This window comes from Canis lupus, chromosome 20 (genome assembly GCF_011100685.1).
Source record: "Canis lupus familiaris isolate Mischka breed German Shepherd chromosome 20, alternate assembly UU_Cfam_GSD_1.0, whole genome shotgun sequence".
Taxonomy (NCBI): Eukaryota; Metazoa; Chordata; class Mammalia; order Carnivora; family Canidae; genus Canis; species Canis lupus.
Window position 1 is genome coordinate 40,501,426 of NC_049241.1, and position 20,265 is coordinate 40,521,690.

The following is a 20,265-nucleotide window of genomic DNA, read 5'->3' on the forward strand; positions in this document are numbered from 1 at the left end:
ATCTTTAAAAATTTTTAAAAAATAAAGCTATGAAAGTGGTCATGGCAAAAATAACAATGTGATTGGCAGGGGTTGGTGAGAGGAGGAGGATGTTTAAATGACCTAAACTTACCTTTCCTGAAGGACAGGTCAGTATTTAAAATTGGTAGATCAAGAAAGCATACTTACCTGGTTTTTGTGGTGGTGTTGTTTTTAATGTTTCTGTACTATTTGAATATTTCTTCTTAGAAAATGGATGTTACTTTTACTGCCCCCCCCCCAAAAAAAAACCCAAAGAAACCCAGAAAACCTGGTATAATTCTACTCTGAATACTGAAGAATATTTGTTAGGAGGAGAAGTTGGTGCTTTTTTCCTTTATATTTAATATCAGGCTTCAGATGAGGTTTAAGCCTCCTGATTACCAAAACTTGAAAGAATGAAGGGAAATAAGTCATAGGAAGATTCAGGGCTTGCCTTTACCAAACAATGTTTGTTTGAAGGTTTTCCGATTCTATAAGCTTAATTTGCAATTTTTTTTTTTGTATCTGTGTGTGTTTGTACTTATTTTCTCCCACATTTGAGACAAAAAAAGGTTTTGCTGCATCGTTCTCTATACTTTTTAAAAAATTGCTGTGACACAGTAGCTATGATTCCAGTACAGTCTCAGACTTCAAGCAGTCTCTCGGAATTTTGTGAGAATACAACTAATTGTTGAAGAAAATAAATCTGGGGAAATGTACATTTTAGTTGACCACTGTTGTTTTTTTGTAATGGAGGTGGAAAACGGAAATATGTAGCAGCATGGTAGAGAACCAGTTAATTGCTGTTCATATATCTCTCTTTGTTCCTTTTTGAGTAGAAGGGTAGGTGTGATTAAGTATTTAGAGTCACAAGTTGTGAATTTTGTAATGTTGTTGGATCTGTTTTATGAGAGCTCCCTTCTTCAGAAGGAAATTCCAGTCATGATGCTCTTATCAGAGGGGAGATTGACACATTCATGTCAGTGTGGTGAGTGACTGTGGGTCACCTACACTGGAATGTCCTTCTCTGAATAGGTAACAAAAGGATAAGGTGCTTGACATTGGTTGTGGTCTTTCTCATTTGTGCCATGGACATCATTGAGAGCTTAATTTCAGAGTCTTATAGCAGACCTCCTAATATTCAGCTCTGAGAGAAGATATCTGGAAAGCCCTTGCAGCAGAGAGAAGGGAGAACTGAGTAAGGGAGATGGTCAGAAGAGAAGTGAGAAAGGGACGAACGAGTTAAATTTCAGATTAGAGGTTGTCAGCAAAGGCTTTAACCTTGCACTCTACCTGACCTGCACTTGCTGTTCTCTGTACTTTATTGTGCTTGGGGTTTCCTGAGAAGTAGGGGCTCTCTTGAGAGTAGTGGCCTGGGATTTGATTTTAGATAGTATAAGGTGTATGTGTTGTTCTTCATGAAGAAATATATTTACAATATACTATATGCATCATTGTAAGAGATTTACTGTTGAGTCTATTCTGTTTGAAAGTACCCAAGTATAATTTGCATACTATATTTACAGTGACCCACAGAAATGTTACCAGTGTTAGTAACTTAATAGCAATAAGGATCATATGTTTCTTTGGTCTCAACACTTGTCCTGGATATATAGGTTCTTTTGCCAAGATATATACTAACCACTTAGCAAGAAAAAGGGTAACTGCTATGGTTATAATTTATAGATGTTACAGGGACAAAGAGCCATAATCCTTTTTTTTTTTTTAAGATTTTATTTATTCATGAGAGAGAGAGAGAGAGAAAGGCAGAGATACAGGCAGAGGGAGAAGCAGGCTCTATGCAGGGAGCCGATGCCGGACTCAATCCTGGGATTCTGGAATCACGCCCTGGGCTGAAGGCAGACACTCAACTGCTGAGCCACCCAGGTGCCCCTGAGCCATATTCTTATTTACATTCAGTTAGAAATGCAGCATAGATACACATACATGTATGTGCCTACCACATGTGTCAGCCATTCAGAGATAATCGGGACACAGTCTTGTCTGCCAGGATTTTAAAGTCAGGTGGAAGAGTGGAGATGATTAGTCATATCTCTTTTATCTGAACATAAGGTAAAACATCTGGGCAGTGAAAGAGTGGCATTTCTTGATGCCCTTCTAGCCTTTCCTTGATGGCTCAAGGAAACCACTTTTCCATTTATGGTTGACAAAGTCCTTTTTGGCAAAAAGGTTACCTTGGTTTGTGTGACTCTCATATCCTGCTGCTGCTTTTGTTCTGGAGATGGTTCTGATCCAGAGAGGAGGGAATGGTATGAAAGCAGCAGTGGCTGGACATTCAGCAGTCTATAGGTAGATTGCACAGTTGTCTCTCAGGTAATTGAGAATTACTATCTACCCCTGCAGATTCATTCTTAGGGGAAATACTCTAATGAAAAATTTGCACAATTTATTTTGAATTTTAGTAGTGACCTAGTTATTTAAAGCACTATTCAGCTTCCTCCAACTAATTTTAATATTAGTAGTTACATAGTGCTATCTTTGTCAGGTATTTTTTAAAGTACTTTACGTATGTTTAACTTTATGTCAATTATGCTTGATAAATACTGTTTTGTCCCCATTTTATACACAAGAAAACTAAGGTTAACTAACTTGTCCAGGGTTTCAGAGCTAAGGAGAGATCAAACTGGGATTTGAATCCAGGCGGGCTAGCTCTAAAATCCATGCTTTGATCAGGAAGCTGTGCTACAAAAAAATGTGAGCAGTATATGGTAAATGGATTATTGGTGTTTCTGTTGGGAGATGAAGTATAATATATATTCTCTTTTTCGAGGGTCTTGCTATACAGCTAGATGGCATATATGTTCTTCACTCTAGGACGTAGTTGGCAGCAGAAACTGAACACGCCAGAAGAATCCTTGCTCCTAGCTTCCTTGGTAGTCCTCTCTGTGATGGTCACAAAGTAGTTTTGCATGTGACTTGTATTGTCCAGTGCTTGGCTCCAAGAAGATGGCATTGGCCTAGTGCTGGGTGGAGAGTGTGTTTTCAGTCTGTTTAATCCAGTACTGTGACGCATGCCTTTGTTTTTTGTTTTCAGTGTGATAGTTTGATTTAAGAAATGTTAATAGAAACATTTTAAGACACTGTTAACTAAAAAAAAAAAAAAAAAAAAAGTATAGTAAGTAACTTTATTTTGGATTCTAGAGGTACACAGTTCTCCTGAATATACCACTCTAATGCAAGAATGATTGCTTTTTGCATTTCAAAATATGAAAACAATAGCATAATTTTGATTTCTGGTCATTTATTTTATTTCTAGGAACCCTAAGGACTCTGCAATATGAATAATTCTCTGGAGAACACCATTTCCTTTGAAGAGTACATCCGAGTGAAGGCTCGGTCTGTCCCGCAACACAGGATGAAGGAATTTCTGGACTCACTAGCCTCAAAGGGGCCAGAAGCCCTTCAGGAGTTCCAGCAGACAGCTACCACTACCATGGTGTACCAACAGGGTGGGAACTGCATATACACAGATAGCACCGAAGTGGCTGGTTCTTTGCTTGAACTTGCCTGTCCAGTCACCACCAGTGTTCAGCCACAAACCCAACAAGAACAGCAGATTCAGGTTCAACAGCCACAGCAGGTTCAGGTAAAAAGGAAATGTTGAGGCGCATCCTGTTTAATAGGTTTTATTTGCCATCAGGGTTTTGGTTAGTAGGAACATCACATCTTATATACAAATGTCCAAGGTTATTTTCACTAAGGGGAGTATTCTGTTTTATAAAAAAATTTTATTTAACACAAAGGCTTTCATACTACAGACTAAAAATGTTTGCAACCACCAGAAAATAAAAAGACTACAGATACTTGCCATTTGATTTGGAAAATTAAACAGTACAGGAATTAGAGGTCTTCTGGGACTGGATTTGGATGTGACACAACTGTGAAGGTCCCCTTTTATCTATATCACCCTGAACAGATCAAGAGCAAAGGAGGGGCTCATCTTAGCTCATTACTTAAAGCATGGCATTTGGAACTTATTTTAAGATATATATGATGCATTTTAGTGATCTTCATTTAGTTGTTTGGTTCCATGACTTAGGTCACTTGTAGATTTCTAGGTTTGCATTTACTATTTGTAATCCTCAGGAAATAATGCTAATTGATAATGAGCTTTCACAAAGAGGAGAAACTAATACATGGACTGGGAAGGTAAAAGTGCCTCATGTGAAACTAACAGTATGCTCCATTTACAAATACTGCTTTCTTGCTCCTTGCCCTCAATGCTTTCTCCACCAAGAGAATTGGAAAGGGTAGAACCTGACAGAGGGGCAAGAACTATGGAGAGGTATGTCAGGTGAGATAGAAAGACTGTGGCCTCTTTGCTCCTTAGGAATGCAGGTAGTTATATTGGAAGGACATGGCCTCGAATTGCATTCCTGGGTTTAAATCTGGCTTAACCTCCTATTTGCTGACATGATTTCAATCTTTTTAGCTCTAGATTTTTCATCTGTTGAATAGGGATAATAACTATTTAGTGAGACTGAGACAGATAATAGATAAAACATCTGGCACTTGGAGGAACACAGTCTTTGTTATTTCCATTCGTTGTAAGGAAGGAGGGGTACAGGAAAGGTAGATAAGAGAAGGCTGACCTTTTGGTTTGAGAAATTATTCTGCTGTTATACAGCTTGGACTTCGTTTTTTATAAGATTAAAATGGCTTAGGATCGGGGCATCTGACTGGATAAATCCTTAGACCATGTGACTCTTGATCTTGGTCGTGAGTTCAGACCCCATGTTGGGTATGGAGCTCACTTTAAAAAAAATAGGGAAAGGGGCGCCTGGGTGGCTCAGCGGTTGAGCGTCTGCCTTCAGCTCAGGGTGTGATCCCGGGGTACCGGGATGGAGTCTCCTATCAGGCTCCCTTGATGGAGTCTGCTTCTCCCTCTGCCTGTGTGTCTGCCTCTCTCTTTCCATGTGTCTCATGAATAAATAAATCTCTAAAAAAAACAAAAACAAACTAGGGAACCAAGTGGTTTGGGATTTGAGTCTAAAGTGTTGAGACTTTATTTTTAGGATGGCTGGTTGAGGTCACCTATTAACATCATATTCTTTCCCCAAAAGCCCTATAAATAAAAGAAGAAATGTGAACATAATAATAAATCCATGAAATAGGAGTACTGAGCGTAGAGCCTGTTTAAGATTCTCTTTCTCTCCCTCTGCCGCTCCCACCACTTGTGCTCCCTCTCTCTCACTTAAAACAAAAAAAAACCTCATAAGGCAAATATATTTTCATTAATAACTGGCTTAAGCCAGATGGGATTTAATTTTTCTAAAAGTTAGCTTTGTAGATTTAACTTAAATATTGATACTGATGTTACATGAAAATTGACATTGTTAATCTAAAGCTACCAAAATCATAAGCCAGACATAATTAATAAAAATGTGACTGAAGATACAACTTTTTTTGTTTGTTTGTTTGTTTATTTATGAGAGATGCAGAGAGAATCAGAGACATAGGCAGAGGGAGAAGCAGGCTCCCTGTAGGGAGCCTAATGCGGGACTCCGTTCCAGGACCTCCAGATCACGAGCTGAGCTAAAGGGCAGAAGCTCAACCACTGAACCACCCGGATTTCCTGAAGATACAACTTTATATAAGACTTTGAAGAACTTTTTTTTTTTTTTTTTTCCCTGAGTAACATTAAAATCAAATATTGCCTTGTAGTTACAAAATTATTTTACAGGGGCACCTGGGTGGTTCAGTTGGTCAAGTATCCAACTCTTGATCTCAGCTCAGGTCTTGATCTCAGGGTTGTGAGTTCAAGCCCAGCTTGAAAGCCCAGCTCCATGCCCACTTAAAAAACACCCAAATTATACACACATGTTGATTTCTTGATCTCTTTTATAGGTCTACCTATACTGTTTAAAAGCATAATTTTTGAAATTAAAGATAGCACATAAAAAAGATAGCACATGAGGCATAGAGAGGTTGTCTTTTTTTTTTTTTTTTTTTAAGATTTTAATTACTCATGAGACACAGAGACAGAGAGAGGCAGAGACACAGGCAGAGGGAGAAGCAGCCTCCATGCAGGGAGCCCGATGTGGGACTCAATCCCTGGTCTCCAGGATCATGCCCTGGACTGAAGGTGGCGCTAAACTGCTGAGCCACCTGGGCTGCCCGAGAGGTGAAGCCTTGTACCAGTACCTGCTGTTTGTACCCAAGCTGTTATAACTGGAGTCTGTGCTTCTAAATAGTGTTTCTAATATGCCAAGAAGTCTTAGAAAGTAGAAAAAAATGATAGTAACAAAATGAACAGAGGGGTGGCGCTAATAACCTTATCAGAAGATGTTTCATGCTACTGGTGATTATGGAAGTATAAATTTTATTATTTTTATTTATTTATTTTTTAAAGATTTTATTTATTTATTCATGAGAGACACACACAGAGAGAGAGAGAGAGAGAGAGAGAGACTCAGAGACACAGGCAGAGGGAGAAGCAGGCCCCATGCAGGGAGCCTGACGTGGGACTTGATCCTGGGTCTCCAGGATCACACCCCGGGCTGCAGGCGTCTCTAAACCACTGTGCCAAAAAAATAAAAATAATTAAAAAAATAAAATAAAATAAACCGCTGTGCCACTGGGGCTGCCCTGGAACTATAAATTTAAAAGTGAAATATATTTCATTTATTAGATAGGAAAACATTTATAAAGTTTTCACCCAGGACAGCAAGGGTATGGAGAGGATAAATTAGTGTAACTTCTTTAAAGTGATTTTGGCAATACTTGTGAGATGTGTAAATGTGCATACCTTTGGCCTTGCATTTGTGTTCGCAGATATATTTGTATACAAGGATATTCACTGCTGCACTGATTATAGAAGTAACTAGAAACAAGTCAATAAGGGAAATGGTAAATAATGATTCAATTTTAGTATACAGTCCTCTGTAGCCAGAAGAATGGGGTAGGTCTGTGCATATTGACAGGGTAGGATGTTTAACAGATTGTCAAGTGTCAAAACTAATTTAGTATTGCTGATTTTTTTTTAAGATTTTATTTATTTATTCATGATAGACATGGGGGCGGGGGGTAGAGACACAGAGGGAGAAGCAGGCTCCATGCCAGGAGCCTGTTGTGGGACTCGATCCCAGGACTCCAGGATCACACCCTGGGCCAAAGGCAGGCACTGAACTGCTAAGCCACCCAGGAATCCCCAGTATTGCTGATTTTTAACATATAGAATGTAGTGGTCCTTGAATAAGAGTGAAGTTTAAAACAGTAATTGGGCTTGGGAATAGGGTGCTAAGGAGACAGATTTCCAGTTTTTATTTACTTATGTATTTGTTTTTAAGTAGGCTCCATGCTGGGCTTGAATTTTTAAGTAAACATGAGGGAATGCCTAGATGGCTTAGTTAGTTGAGCGACTGACTCTTATTAGTTTCTGCTCAGGGGCTCAGGTCATGGTCTCAGGTTTGTGGGATTGAGCCCTGCATCTGGCTTCTTGCTCAGTGGGGTCCACTTCTCACCTACTCACCCAGCCCCTCTTCCTGCTTGCATGTGTATGTTCTCTCTCTCAAAATAAATAAATCTTTTTTTTTAATGTATAGAAATATCTTTTAAATTTTTTATTTATTTTTATTTTTTTTTAGATTTTATTCATTTATTCATGAGAGACAGAGAGAGAGAGAGAGAGGGGCAGAGACACAGGCAGAGGGAGAAGCAGGCTCCACGCAAAGAGCCCAATGTGGTACTCAAACCTGGGAATCTGGGATCATGCCCTGAGCCAAAGGCAGGTGCTCAACCACTGAGCCACCCCGGCGTCCCATAAAGAAATCTTGAAGATGGGGCAGCCCTGGTGGCTCAGTGGTTTGGCGCCGCCTGCAGCGAGAAAGTACATTTTTAGTATTACACCACATTTATCGAAAAATAATCTGTGTTTAAGTGGACCCATGCAGTTCAAACCCAAGTTGTTCAGGGTCTGCTGTATTGTGTCTCAGCCTAACCCATTTGATAAGAATAAAAAATTTTGTCTATATTTTTGTTATTTAAAATTTCAAAATAATATACTATCTTGGGAACATAGGCTGTTTTCTAGATTCCTTTTCTTTTTTCTTTTTTAAATTGTGGCAAAATTAGATTATTTTTTGAAAACCATCTGTTATCACCACAGAGTTTCCTTTGTTCCCTGACCTCCTGACTTCCTCATCTGTCCACCCTAGAACCAGCACATACATTGCTGGATTTGACAAAGTAATTACATCCTTAGAACAGTTTTGTTTTTTGTTTTTTGTTTTTTAAGATTTTATTTATTTATTTATTTTTTTTTTTTTTATTTTTTATTTTTTTTTTAATTTTTATTTATTTATGATAGTCACAGAGAGAGAGAGAGAGAGGCAGAGACACAGGCAGAGGGAGAAGCAGGCTCCATGCACTGGGAGCCCGATGTGGGATTCGATCCTGGGTCTCCAGAATCGCGCCCTGGGCCAAAGGCAGGCGCCAAACCGCTGCGCCACCCAGGGATCCCCAGATTTTATTTATTTATTCGTGACAGACACAGAGAGAGAGGGGGGCAGAGACAGGCAGAGAGAGAAGCAGGCTCCACACAGGGAGCCCGACATGGGACTCGATCCCGGTTCTCCAGGATCACACCCCGGGCCGAAGGCAGCGCTAAACCGCTGGGCCACCAGGGCTGCCCCTTAGAACAATTTTAATGAGTCTGTGGGAGACAAAGGTATATGTTGATCACAAGAGTAACTATCTGAATAAGTCTTAACTGTGTTCCTTTACTCTCTACTGCTAAAACAATCACACTTCAGGCCACCAAATGTGTGGGTTTTTTTCATATCAACCAATTCTCTGCATCAACTTGCTGTCCTACAATTCAGTTGACATTGTCTACTTGGAGTTGGTCTCAGGTCCCACAAATTAAGGGATCAGTCCTACAAGATTGCCCCCCAGCTCATATACCAATCATAAGTCCCAGATGTCACCTGTGTTTCTGGTTGACCAGCTGTCAATTGGGATTCTCACTACCCCTCCTCAGGTTTTTCATAATTTGTTAGAACAACTCACAGAACTCAAGGAAACACAAATTACTGATATATTGTATAATAAATAATACAGAAAATACAGATGAGCAGCCAGATAGAGACATACAGGAGCCTCTGTCCTTATGGAGTTGGGGTCCACCACCTTCCTGGCATGTGAATGTGTTCACCAATCCAGCAGTTTCTTAAACCCCATACTTCTGGAATTTTTTTTATTTTTTATTTTTATTTATTTATTTTTTTTATGATAGTCACACAGAGAGAGAGAGGCAGAGACACAGGCAGAGGGAGAAGCAGGCTCCATGCACCGGGAGCCCAACGTGGGATTCGTTCCCGGGTCTCCAGGATCACGCCCTGGGCCAAAAAGGCAGGCACTAAATCGCTGCACCACCCAGGGATCCCCTACTTCTGGGATTTTTCTGGAGGCTACATCATATACGTATAATTCTTCAGTAACTCAGTTTCTATCTAGCCTCTCTTTCTTCTACAGAGAATGAAGTGTGAGGCTAAAAGTACCAAGCTTCTTTTTTTTTAAAGATATTTTTTATTTATGAGAGACACAGAGACAGAGATCCAGGCAGAGAGAGAAACAAGCTCCCTATAAGGAGCCTTATTCGTGACTCGATCCCAGGACCCTAGGATCACAATCTGAGCCAAAGGCAGATGCTCAACCGCTGAGCCACCCAGGCACCCTGAGTACCAAGCTTCTAAACATGGCTTGGTCTTTCTGGTGACTAGCCTCCATCCATTAGCCCACCAAGAGTTGTCTCATTAGAACACAAGATGCATATAGCACTTTTATTATCATGAAATCACAAAGGTTTTAGAGCTCTGGCCAGGAACCAGAGAGAACAAAATACATAGTTTTTTATTATATCATAGTATCGTACAGCTAGGTAAGATAAGGAGCCACCTTTTTATTTTTGTTTTTATTTTTATTCATTTATGAGACACACACAGAGGCAGAGACATAGGCAGAGGGAGAAGCAGGCTCCACGCAGGGCGCCCAATGTGGGACTCGACCCCGGGGAACCCAGGGATCCCCAAGGAGCCACCTTCTGAAGGCAAAAACAGGAGCTGCCATGTAAATACCTTGACAGTGTGTACAATACTAGGAAAGGCCCAAGTTTTCTGTTTCTGGTAAATCAACCTGAGCCAGGTGAAAGGGAGTCATTTGGAACTTCCCTTTCAAGAGGCCTCTTGAGTTGGATGTTTCCTAAAGTAGCCACATAGAGTTGAATACATGTGCCAGAGAGAACGCCTTCTCATGGTGAATCCCAGGGGTCAGGTTTCACTCATAAAATTTTAGCCCCCCCAAAATTACTTGTTTCTTCTCTGCCCTTCTACAGGGTGGGAACTGAGGCTTCACACAAGGCTGGTTGGTCGATCTGACCTCACTAAGTGAAGTATACTTTGGGGAAGGGGATCTCATCACTTGCTTCTTTTGGTGTTCGAAGTGAAGATCTCAAGGCTTTAGTGGCTCAAAGTGCAACTCTTCCTTGTTTGTCATTTCAACTTTTGTCCCTCTTTCTCTTTTTCTTCTTGCTGATCTCCATGCTGGATGGTCCCTAATTCCCCATCATAGTGTGGAATTACTGAGAGTGAGGAAAGAGTTAATCAAGAGTCAGACTTGGCTCTGAGACAAACAGGAGTTTGGTCTGCCGCTGCAATTTTATACATATCATCTTAGGCAAGTGATTTAACCACAGAGTTCATTTCCTTATCTATGTCATGAAAATTAAAGACTTTATGTTGTAGTTACTTTAAGGATTATGTAAAATATTGAGTCTTAAACACTTTGCCTGGCACATAGTAATCCTTTAATAAATAAATAATAACAGCTGTTGTTTTCTTATGATTATTAGTGCCATTTCTACCTAGGGTTCCAATGGCTTTTCTTTCTTTTTTTTTTAAGATTTTATCTATCTATCAGAGAGGGGGGCGGAGACCTAGGCAGAGAGAAAAGCAGGCCCCACGCAAGGAGCCCGATGTGGGACTCGATCCCGGACCCTGGGATCATGCCCTGTGCCAAAAGCAGGTGCTCAACTGCTGAGCCACCCAGGCGTCCCTCCAGTTGCTTTTCAAATATTTGAAAAGTATCCAAAGATTTATAAACAAGTATTCCCACACGGTTGGTAATTTGCCACTTTATTCTTTTTTTCTTTTTTTAAGATTTTATTTATTCATGAGAGAGAGAGGCAGAGACATAGACAGGGAGAAACAGGCTCCTTATAGGGAGCCCGATGTGGGACTCAATCCGTAGACCCAGGATCACGCCACGCCCTGAGCTGAAGGCAGATGTTCAGTCACTGAGCCATGCAGGTATTCCTTTTTTTTTTTTTTTTTCTTTTTGTAAGGAGGCTCCACGCCTAGCGTGGAACCCAAGGCAAAGCTTGAACCCAAGACCCTGAGATCAAGAGTCAGATGCTTAACCAACTGAGCTACCCAGGTGCTCCATCTTTTTTTTTTTTTCTTTTAATACATAAACTGTTAACAGATGCAGTTCAGATCTCTAATACTCCTGAACGTCAGCCAGTCTCAGGGTAAATACTATTTTGAAGTTTTCAGCTTGGTGTGATATTTTCTGTATTTGGGTATTGGTTTTTACTTGCAAATATCAAACATTTCCCCTCAATTCCTTGGTTTATTCAGGTGAAATGACTAACAATAGCAGTTAGTTCAAGGAATTTGTGGGAGGGCCAGAGAATGGGTCTTAGAGACTGTGTAGCCAGGAACAGGACTCCAGTCACATTGCTGGCTTGCTCTGGCAAGGACTTGCTGCTGCACCCTTGGGCACAGGTCCTTGCTCTCCTAAAGTCTTGTTGGGATCTATGCCATCCTGCTCCATTTCTGCCACATTCCTCCACTCTCACCAGAAAATGGAGATTGTGGTTCCTGCTGCCTCATGTTGCTCCCATCTGAGTCCAAATTTCATGCACTGTGTGTCTAATTTGGGAAGCTTTGGTCACATGCCCTCATTCTAGCAGCAGGAGGGGTTCAGAGGCTGATTCTGGCTTCTGCCTTGGAGAGGCAGCATTCATGTTATGATGTATTCTGCAAACATGGGTTTGCAGCCAAAAATGGGACTGCAGTCAGCTACTCTCCCTGGTACATGTGGGCTGATTGGGATCTTGATCATCACTTTGGATTGGTGAACCATTTATTGCTGCTTTTTCTGGCCCTTCATGTCCAGCCTTTTACTCACATTTAAATTTCTTCCCTGACCATATTTTTAAGTTCATTTGTTAAGAATTTGGTAAGTGTTTAATACTTGAATAAAGACTTTTACCATTTTCACTTACTTAAAGAGTGAAATTCTACCAAAGTCCCTAAAGTTTTGCTAGGCTAGTTGTTAAATGTTGCAGATAGGTTCCTCAACTAGTGTGGTCTTCCACCATACTGAGCACTGTCCTCAGCCGTCCCTCACAGACTCAAAACATGTAATGGAATGTGAGCCACATATGTTATCATAAGTTTTCTAGTATTCCCTTTTTTAAAGCAGATAAAAAAAAAGTGAAATTCATTTTTAAAAATCACGCTTAGTTACAATATAGTATTTCTTTTTTTTTTTAAGATTTTATTTAGTTTTTTCATGAGAGACACACAGAGAGAAGCAGAGACACAGGCAGAGGGAGAAGCAGGCTCCTTGCAGGGAGCCTGATGTGGGACTTGATCCCAGGTCGGGATCATGACCCAAGCTGAAGGTAGACAGACGCTTAACCACTGAGCCACCCAGGTGTCCCGGGATTTACTCTCCTAACAACTTTTCTCTAAACCATACAGCAGTATTCACTACAGTCATCCTATTGTGCTATTGTACATTATATCCCTAGCATTTGTATATCTTATAACTCAGAGTTTGTTTGTACCTTTTGACTAGATTCATCCAGTTCTTCCACCTCCCTGCACCCACTGCTTTTAGTAATCACAAATCAACTCTTTTTATATGAGTTCTGTTTTTTAGATTCCATATATATATGAGATCATTAGTATTTGTTTTTCTCTTTCTGACGTACTTCACTTAGCATAAAGCCTTCAGTGTCCATCTGTGTTCCACAGATCTAAAAATTTCTTCCTTTTTATGACTGAATAATACCACATTTAAAAAATATATTTCATAATTTCTTCACCCATCCATTGATAGACACTTCAACCATTTTCATGTCTTATTATAAATAATGCTTTGAACATGGGAGTGTAGATATCTCTTTGACATGTTTTTATTTCCAGATAATTTTTTTCCTTTTTTAACATTTTATTTATTTATTTGAGAGAGAATGTGTAAGAGGGAGAGAGAGAGAGAGAGCGCCCTGAGTTGGGGGAGGGGCAGAGAGAGAAAAGTAGGCTCCCTGCTCCCAGGACCCTGGGATCAACCAGAGCTGGCAGAACCAGCTCAGAATTGAGATCTACTTGCAGTGTGGTACCTGTATAGAAAAGGTAGAAAGCAGTCTTTCCAGGTTGAAATACAAAATCAGAATGCTTAAGAAGAAAGTAGTGCTATACTATAACGTGGTCAAAAGCCCAGAAATATGGTTATTTTAATTTCTCATCAACAGGGGAAAAATGGCAATTAAAAACTTTGGAAAAGGTGAGAGGTACTGAATGAGAAATTTGAATGATTTAAATGTGAAGGGGACTAAAACAGTGTGATTTATGAGGAGTTAATAGAAGGTGAGAAACTGGTTTTTGAAGCAGTAAAACCAAATTCATTCCCTCAGAAATATCCCGGTCTCCTGTTTGATATATAACTTTTCTAGGATATACTAGACTTAGAGATGATCTTTTTCCTTCTTTTACCTCTTTTTACCTCTTGAGAATCCTCTTAAATCTAGTCTTGAGTTTGAAAAAGCTTTATGTTTTATATATTTATATATGTATATGTATGTATCTTATATATATAGTTTGTTGAGTTACCAGTCTGTCAGTTTGGCTTTTTTTCTTTTGAGACAATTGACCTAAGTATTATAACCTTGAAAATCACAGATAAACCTGTTCAGATACATAGGGCTAATGGATTACAGTACCAATTTCTGAACGTCTTTTCCTTTTTTTTTTTTTCCAATGAGGAATTCTGAGAAAAAATACTCGAAGTTGAGCAGTTCTTTCAATTCACTTCTTTTACTTCCTTTTCGAGTAGAATTAAATCTTTATTTTGCTGAGTTTCCAAATTCTTACTATGATTATATAGCAGTGATTAACCAGATAAAAAGTTAATGTTTTTATATAAATAAAAAATTGGAAGGGAGGTAATAAAAATAACATTTAATTCTTATCGACCAACGATAGTTGTGAATAAAGGTTATGAATATATAATAGCTCATTTCTTATTCAGTATGTTGACATTGGTAAAGAAATGTCACAAAGTGTTTTTAACTCTTACTCCTGTAATTTTAAATTCTAACTACTTTGAATCTAAAATGGCATCAAATTATTTGTACTTGTTTATTCTGGAGCGAGGAGTAGTCCTATTACCACCACCACCACCACCACCACCACCACCACCACCCCCCAACCTGTAGTTCTGATTCCATTTTATTTGCGACAACTTGTTTCTGTTTCTTTTGGAAGTCTGAATGTTGATAAATGGTTTCTAAGAAAAATCACTTCAATACAGTAGGGGCATATGGGTGGCTCAGTCAGCTAAGTGTCCAACTCTTGGTTTCTGCTCCCTTGGTGATCCCAGGGTCATGGCAAGCCCCTAATGGATCTTTTCAGTCAGCATGGAGCTTTTTAGTTGGCAAGGAGTTTGTCTGCTTGAGTTCTCTCTCCTCCCTCTACCCTGCCCCCCAACCCCCCTGTGCTTGCTCAGGTGCTGTCTTTCTAAAAATACATGAATAGGGCAGCCCAGGTGGCTCAGCAGTTTAGAGCTGCCTTCAGCCCAGGGTGTGGTCCTGGAGACCCAGGTTCAAGTCCCATGTCAGGCTCCCTGCACGGAGCCTTCTTCTGCATCTGTGCCTCTCTGTGTCTCTCATGAATAAATAAATAAAATCTTTAAAAAAAAATACATGAATAAATCTTTTTTTTGTTAAGATTTTATTTATTTGACAGAGCACAAGCAGGGGGAGGGGCAGGCAGAGGGAGAGAGAGAGACACAGGCTCCCACTGAGCAGAGAGCCCTATGTGGGGTTCAATCCCAGGACCCTGGGGTCATGACCGGAGTTGAAGGCAGGTGCTTAACTGACTCCCACCCAGGCACCTCGATAATTAATCTTTAAGAAAAATATAATAGTAAACTTATGAAGCATATTATCACTAAATCATATCACTAGGATATGTGAGACAATTGAAGCAATGAAGAATTGTTTCTTAAAGATGAGCAAAGGAAGTGGTCTTTTGAGATAGAATTATCACTAAATCATATCACTATGATTTAGTGATAATAACCAGACATTTATTTATTTATTTATTTATTTATTTATTTATTTAAGATTATTTGAGAGAATGTCTGACAGTGAGGGGGAAGGGCAGAGGGAGAATTTTCAGGTCAACTCCCTGCTGAACACGGAGCCTGATGTGTGCTCAGTCTCACTGCCAATGAGATAATGACCTGAACCAAAACCAAGAGTTGGACAGTTAACCAAATGAGCCACTTAGCTGCCCCAATAACCAGGTTTTTAAAATTTTGTTTTTAAGCAAGTGATAACAATTATAAGGTGTACTGTGTATCTAAGTCTGTAGCAGTGGGTTTTTTTTTTAAGAGTTATTTATTTATTTAAAGAGTTTATTTATTTATTTATTTATTTATTTATTTATTTATTTATTTGAGAGCGTGCACAGAGCAGGAGGAGGGACAAGGGAAAGGGAGAGAACCTAAAGCAGACTCCCCACTGAGTGCAGAGCCTGATCTGGGGCTTGATCTCACAACCCTGAGATCATGACCTAAAGTGAAATCAAGAGTCGGACACAAAGTCTGAGCCACCCAGGTGCCCCATTCTCTGTAGTATGCTATGCTGTTTGATAGCATTTTACCCACAGTAGAACTTCTTTCAAAATTATGTTCAGTCTTTTGGAGCCCTGCTGCTGCTTTATCAACTAAGTTTTTGTGATACTCTAAATCCTTTGTTGTCATTTCAACAATCTTAACAACATTGTCACCAGGTATAGATTCTGTCTCAAAAAACCATTTCCTTTGCTCATCCTTAAGAAGCAATTCTTCATCCATTACAGTTTTATTGTAAGAATGCACCAATTCAGTCATATCTTCAGGCTCCATATTCTAGTTCTCTTGCTCTTTCCACCACATCTACTTTCTCTAAACTGAAATGTTGAATACTTGGAAGTAATCTGTGAGGGTCAGAATCAATTTCTTTTAAACCTCTGATAATGCTGATATTTTATCTCTTCCATGAATCATGAGTGTTCATAATGGTATCTAGAATGGTGAATCCTTTCCAAAGGTTTCAGTTTACTTTGCCCAGATATTCAGAAGAATCATTCTCTATCTAAAATATCATTAGCTTTACAAAATTTATTTTTTAAATTATAAGGCTTTAAATTCAAAAATATTCTTTGATTGTTGGACTGCAGAATGGATACTGTATTCACAGATGTGAAAACAATTTTCTTGTTGTACATGTCTATTAGACCTCTTAGGTGACCACATGGATTGTCCACGGCAGTAGTATTTTGAAAAGAATCTTTTTTTTCTGAGCAGTCGGTCTCAACAGTGGGCTCAAAATTAAAATATTCAGTAAGCCCTATTAAACATGTGCTGTCATCCAGCTATTCTTGTTCCATTTAGAGTACAAGCAGAGTAGATTTAGCATAAATCCTAAGGGCCCTGGGACCCTTGTAGTAATAAATGAGCATTGCCTTCACCATAATGTCCCCAGCTACATTGGCCCCTAACATAGAGTCAGCCTCTTCTTTGAGGCTTTGTAACCAGGCATTGCTTTCTCCTCTCTAGCTACGAAAAATCCTAGGTGGCAACTTCTTCAAATACTCTGTTTTATCTACACTGAAAATGTACTGGTTAGTATAACCACTTTTGTAATTATCTTAGCTAGGCCTTCTGGATAACTTACTGCAGCTTCTATATCAGCACTTGCTGCTTCACCTTGCCCTTTTATGTTACGGAGATAGCTTCTTAAACCATGGAACCAACATCTGCTAGCTCTAAACTTTTCTTCTGCAGGTTCCTCATCTCTCTCAGCCTTTATAGAATTGAAGAGAGTTGGAGTCTTGCTCTGAATTAGGCTTTGGCTTTATGGGAATGTTGTGGCTGGTTTGATCTTCCATCCAAATCATTTAAACTTTTTCTTTCCTTTTTTTTTTTTTTAAGATTTTATTTATTTACTCATGAGAGGCCACCCAGCGGGAGAGTGAGAGAGAGAGAGAAGCAGAGACAAAGGCAGAGGGAGAAGCAGGCTCCATGCAGGGAGCCCAACATGGGACTCGATCCTGGGTCTCCAGGATCACGCCCTGGGCCAAAGGCGGCAGTAAACTGCTGAGCCACCCGGACTGCCCTAAACTTTTTCTTTATCAGCAATAAAGCTATTTGATGTTCTCGTTTATGTGCTCACTGGAGTAACATTCTTAATTTCCTTCAAGAAGTTTTCTTTTGGGAACCCTGGGTGGTGCAGCGGTTTGGCACCTGCCTTTGGCCCAGGGCGCGATCCTGGAGACCCGGGATCGAATCCCAAGTCGGGCTCCTGGTGTGTGGAGCCTGCTTCTCCCTCTGCCTCTCTCTCTGTGTGTGTGACTATCATAAAAAAAAAAAAAAAAAAAAAAGTTTTCCTTTTCATTCACAACTTGACTGTTTGGTACAGTAGGCCTAGCTTTGAGCCTACCTTGACTTTTAACATGTCTTCTTCACTAAGTTTAATCATTTTTAGCCTTTGGAAATGACTCTTCCTTTCACTTAAACACTTAGAATCTGTTGTTATTAATTGGCCTAATTTCAGTATTATTTTGTCTCCAGGGAATAGGGAGGCCCAAGGAAGGGGAAACAGCCAGTTGGTTAAAGCCGTTAGAACACATACAGTTACAGATTAAGTTTGCTATCTTATATGGGTAGGTTTGTTGGGCCCAAAACAGTTACAACAAATAACTTAGTAACATCAAAAATCTTGTTGACAGATTACTATAAAAGACATGATGAAAATGCTTAGAGGGCAGCCCAGGTGGCTCAGAGGTTTAGCTCCTCCTTCAGCCCAGGGCCTGATCCTGGACACCCGGGATTGAGTCCCACGTCAGGCTCCCTGCATGGAGCGTGCTTCTCCCTCTGCCTGTGTCTCTGCCTCTCTCTCTCTCTCTGTCTCTCATGAATAAATAAAATCTTTTAAAAAAAGACAAAAAGCTTGAAGTGTTGTGAGAGTTCCCTAAGTGTGTCACAGAGACATAAAGCAAGCAGATGCTGTTGGAAAAATGGCGCCAATAGACTTGATCAGTGCTGGGTTGCCACAAATCTTCATTTAAAAAAACTAAACGGGGATCCCTGGGTGGCTCAGCGGTTTAGCGCCTGCCTTCGCCCCAGGGCATGATCTTGGGGTCCCGGGATCGGGTCCCGCATCGGGCTCCCGGCATGGAGCCTGCTTCTCCCTCCTCCTATGTCTCTGCCTCTCTCTATCTCTCTCTGTGTCTATCATGAATAAAGAAAGAAAGAAAGAAAGAATTCTTTAAAAAATAATAAAAATTAAAAAACCCATATTGTGTGGTGAGCACAATAAAGCAAAGTGCAATAAAGCTAGATATGCCCTTTCATAAGAGTAAACTGTTTATGTTAACGTGATTGGTTTGTGTGATATCCTAGTTTTAATTTCTGATACAGTAAATATCAATACCTGTATCCATATAAATAAAAGCTAATGGGGATCCTCAATAATTTTTTGAGAGGGTCCTGAGACCAAAAAACTTGGAAATTGATGTTCTGTATTAACTGGTTCCATAGTTTCCTTTATGTCCTTGTTGAAAGCACTGATTCTAAACTTGAGCATGCATCAGTCACCTGGAAGACTTAATATTATTGGGCCGGTTCCCCAGAGTTTCTGATTCAATAGTTCTGAGGTGGGACTTGAGAATTAGTATTTCTAACAAGTGTGCCTGGGTGATGATGCTGTTGGCCTGGAAACTATATTTTGAGATTCACTGTTGTAAAGAAATACTGCTTTATAATGAAGGAAACCTATCTTTCAAGCACCTAATCTTATGTTCACAGTAACTGTGTAAGGACTTAGGTGTTTCCCCCCTTTTTATTATACCTGAGGAAACTAAAACTTAGGGGACTCACAGCTAGAAAAGTACAGCAGCAATTCAACTTCAAGTCTAACTCCAAGGTCTGTTATACTCTTTTTATAACTTCCTTGCTTTTTAATTAGTAATGGCTTTTTTGAGATCTTATTCTCATAAGATAAACCCATTTAAAGTATACAATTCGGTGAGGTGGGTTTTTTGTTTGGTTAGTTTTTTAAAGATTTATTTATTTTAGAGCCAGAGAGCACAAGTGGGAGGGGCAGAGGGAGAGAGAATCACAAGTAGACTCCACACTAAGTGCAGAGCCAACATGGGGCTCGAGCTAATGATCCTGTGATCATGACCTGAGCTGAAATCAGAGTTGGATGCTTAACCAGCTGTACCACCCAGGTGCCCCCCAGGTGGGTGGTGGTGATGGTGATTTATATTTATTTTAGAGAGACCAAGAGAGAACGTATATGAGCAGGGAGTGGAGCAGAGGGAGAGAATCTTTTTTTTAAGATTTTATTTATTTATTCATGACAGGGGAGGGGACAGAGACACAGGCCAAGGGAGAAGCAGGCTCCATGCATGGAGCCTGACACTCGATCCCGGGATTCCAGTATCACGCCCTGGGCCAAAGGCAGGCGCTAAACCGCTGAGCCACCCAGGGATCCCCAGAGGGAGAGAATCTTAAGCAGACTCCCCACTGAGTGCAGAGCCTGACAAAGAACTTGATCCCATGACCCCGAGATCATGATCTGAGCTGAAATCAAGAGTCCAAAGCCCGAGCCAAGTGAGCCACCTAGGTGTCCCAACAATTAAGCAGTTATTTAATCTACTCTCAGAGTTGTGCAACCTTACATCAGTTTTAGAACATTGTCATTACTCTAAAAAAGAAACACTATGCCCATTAACAGTTACTTTACATTTTCCCCAGTCCTCTGCTCTTAGACAACCACAAGTCTACTTTTTATTTCTTTAGAAGTCCTGTTTTGGACATTCACATAAATGGACATGCAATATTTAGTCTTTGTGACTGACTTCCTTAGCATAACGTTTTTCAAGTTTCATCTAGGTTGTAGCATAT

The 20,265-nt window shown here is 40.0% G+C and overlaps 1 protein-coding gene across 3 annotated transcripts in view; it reads left to right on the top strand.

The window, feature by feature from the left end:
• The window catches only part of QRICH1 (glutamine rich 1), a 49,072-nt gene that overhangs the window by 7,565 nt on the left and 21,242 nt on the right, over positions 1-20,265 (top strand). For all 3 annotated transcript variants that reach the window (XM_038566497.1, XM_038566496.1, XM_038566498.1), the window contains one exon: positions 3,278-3,607. In XM_038566497.1, coding sequence (XP_038422425.1) covers positions 3,299-3,607 — 309 coding nt within the window. In that variant the 5' untranslated portion in view covers positions 3,278-3,298. The remainder of the gene's footprint in view (positions 1-3,277; positions 3,608-20,265) is intronic.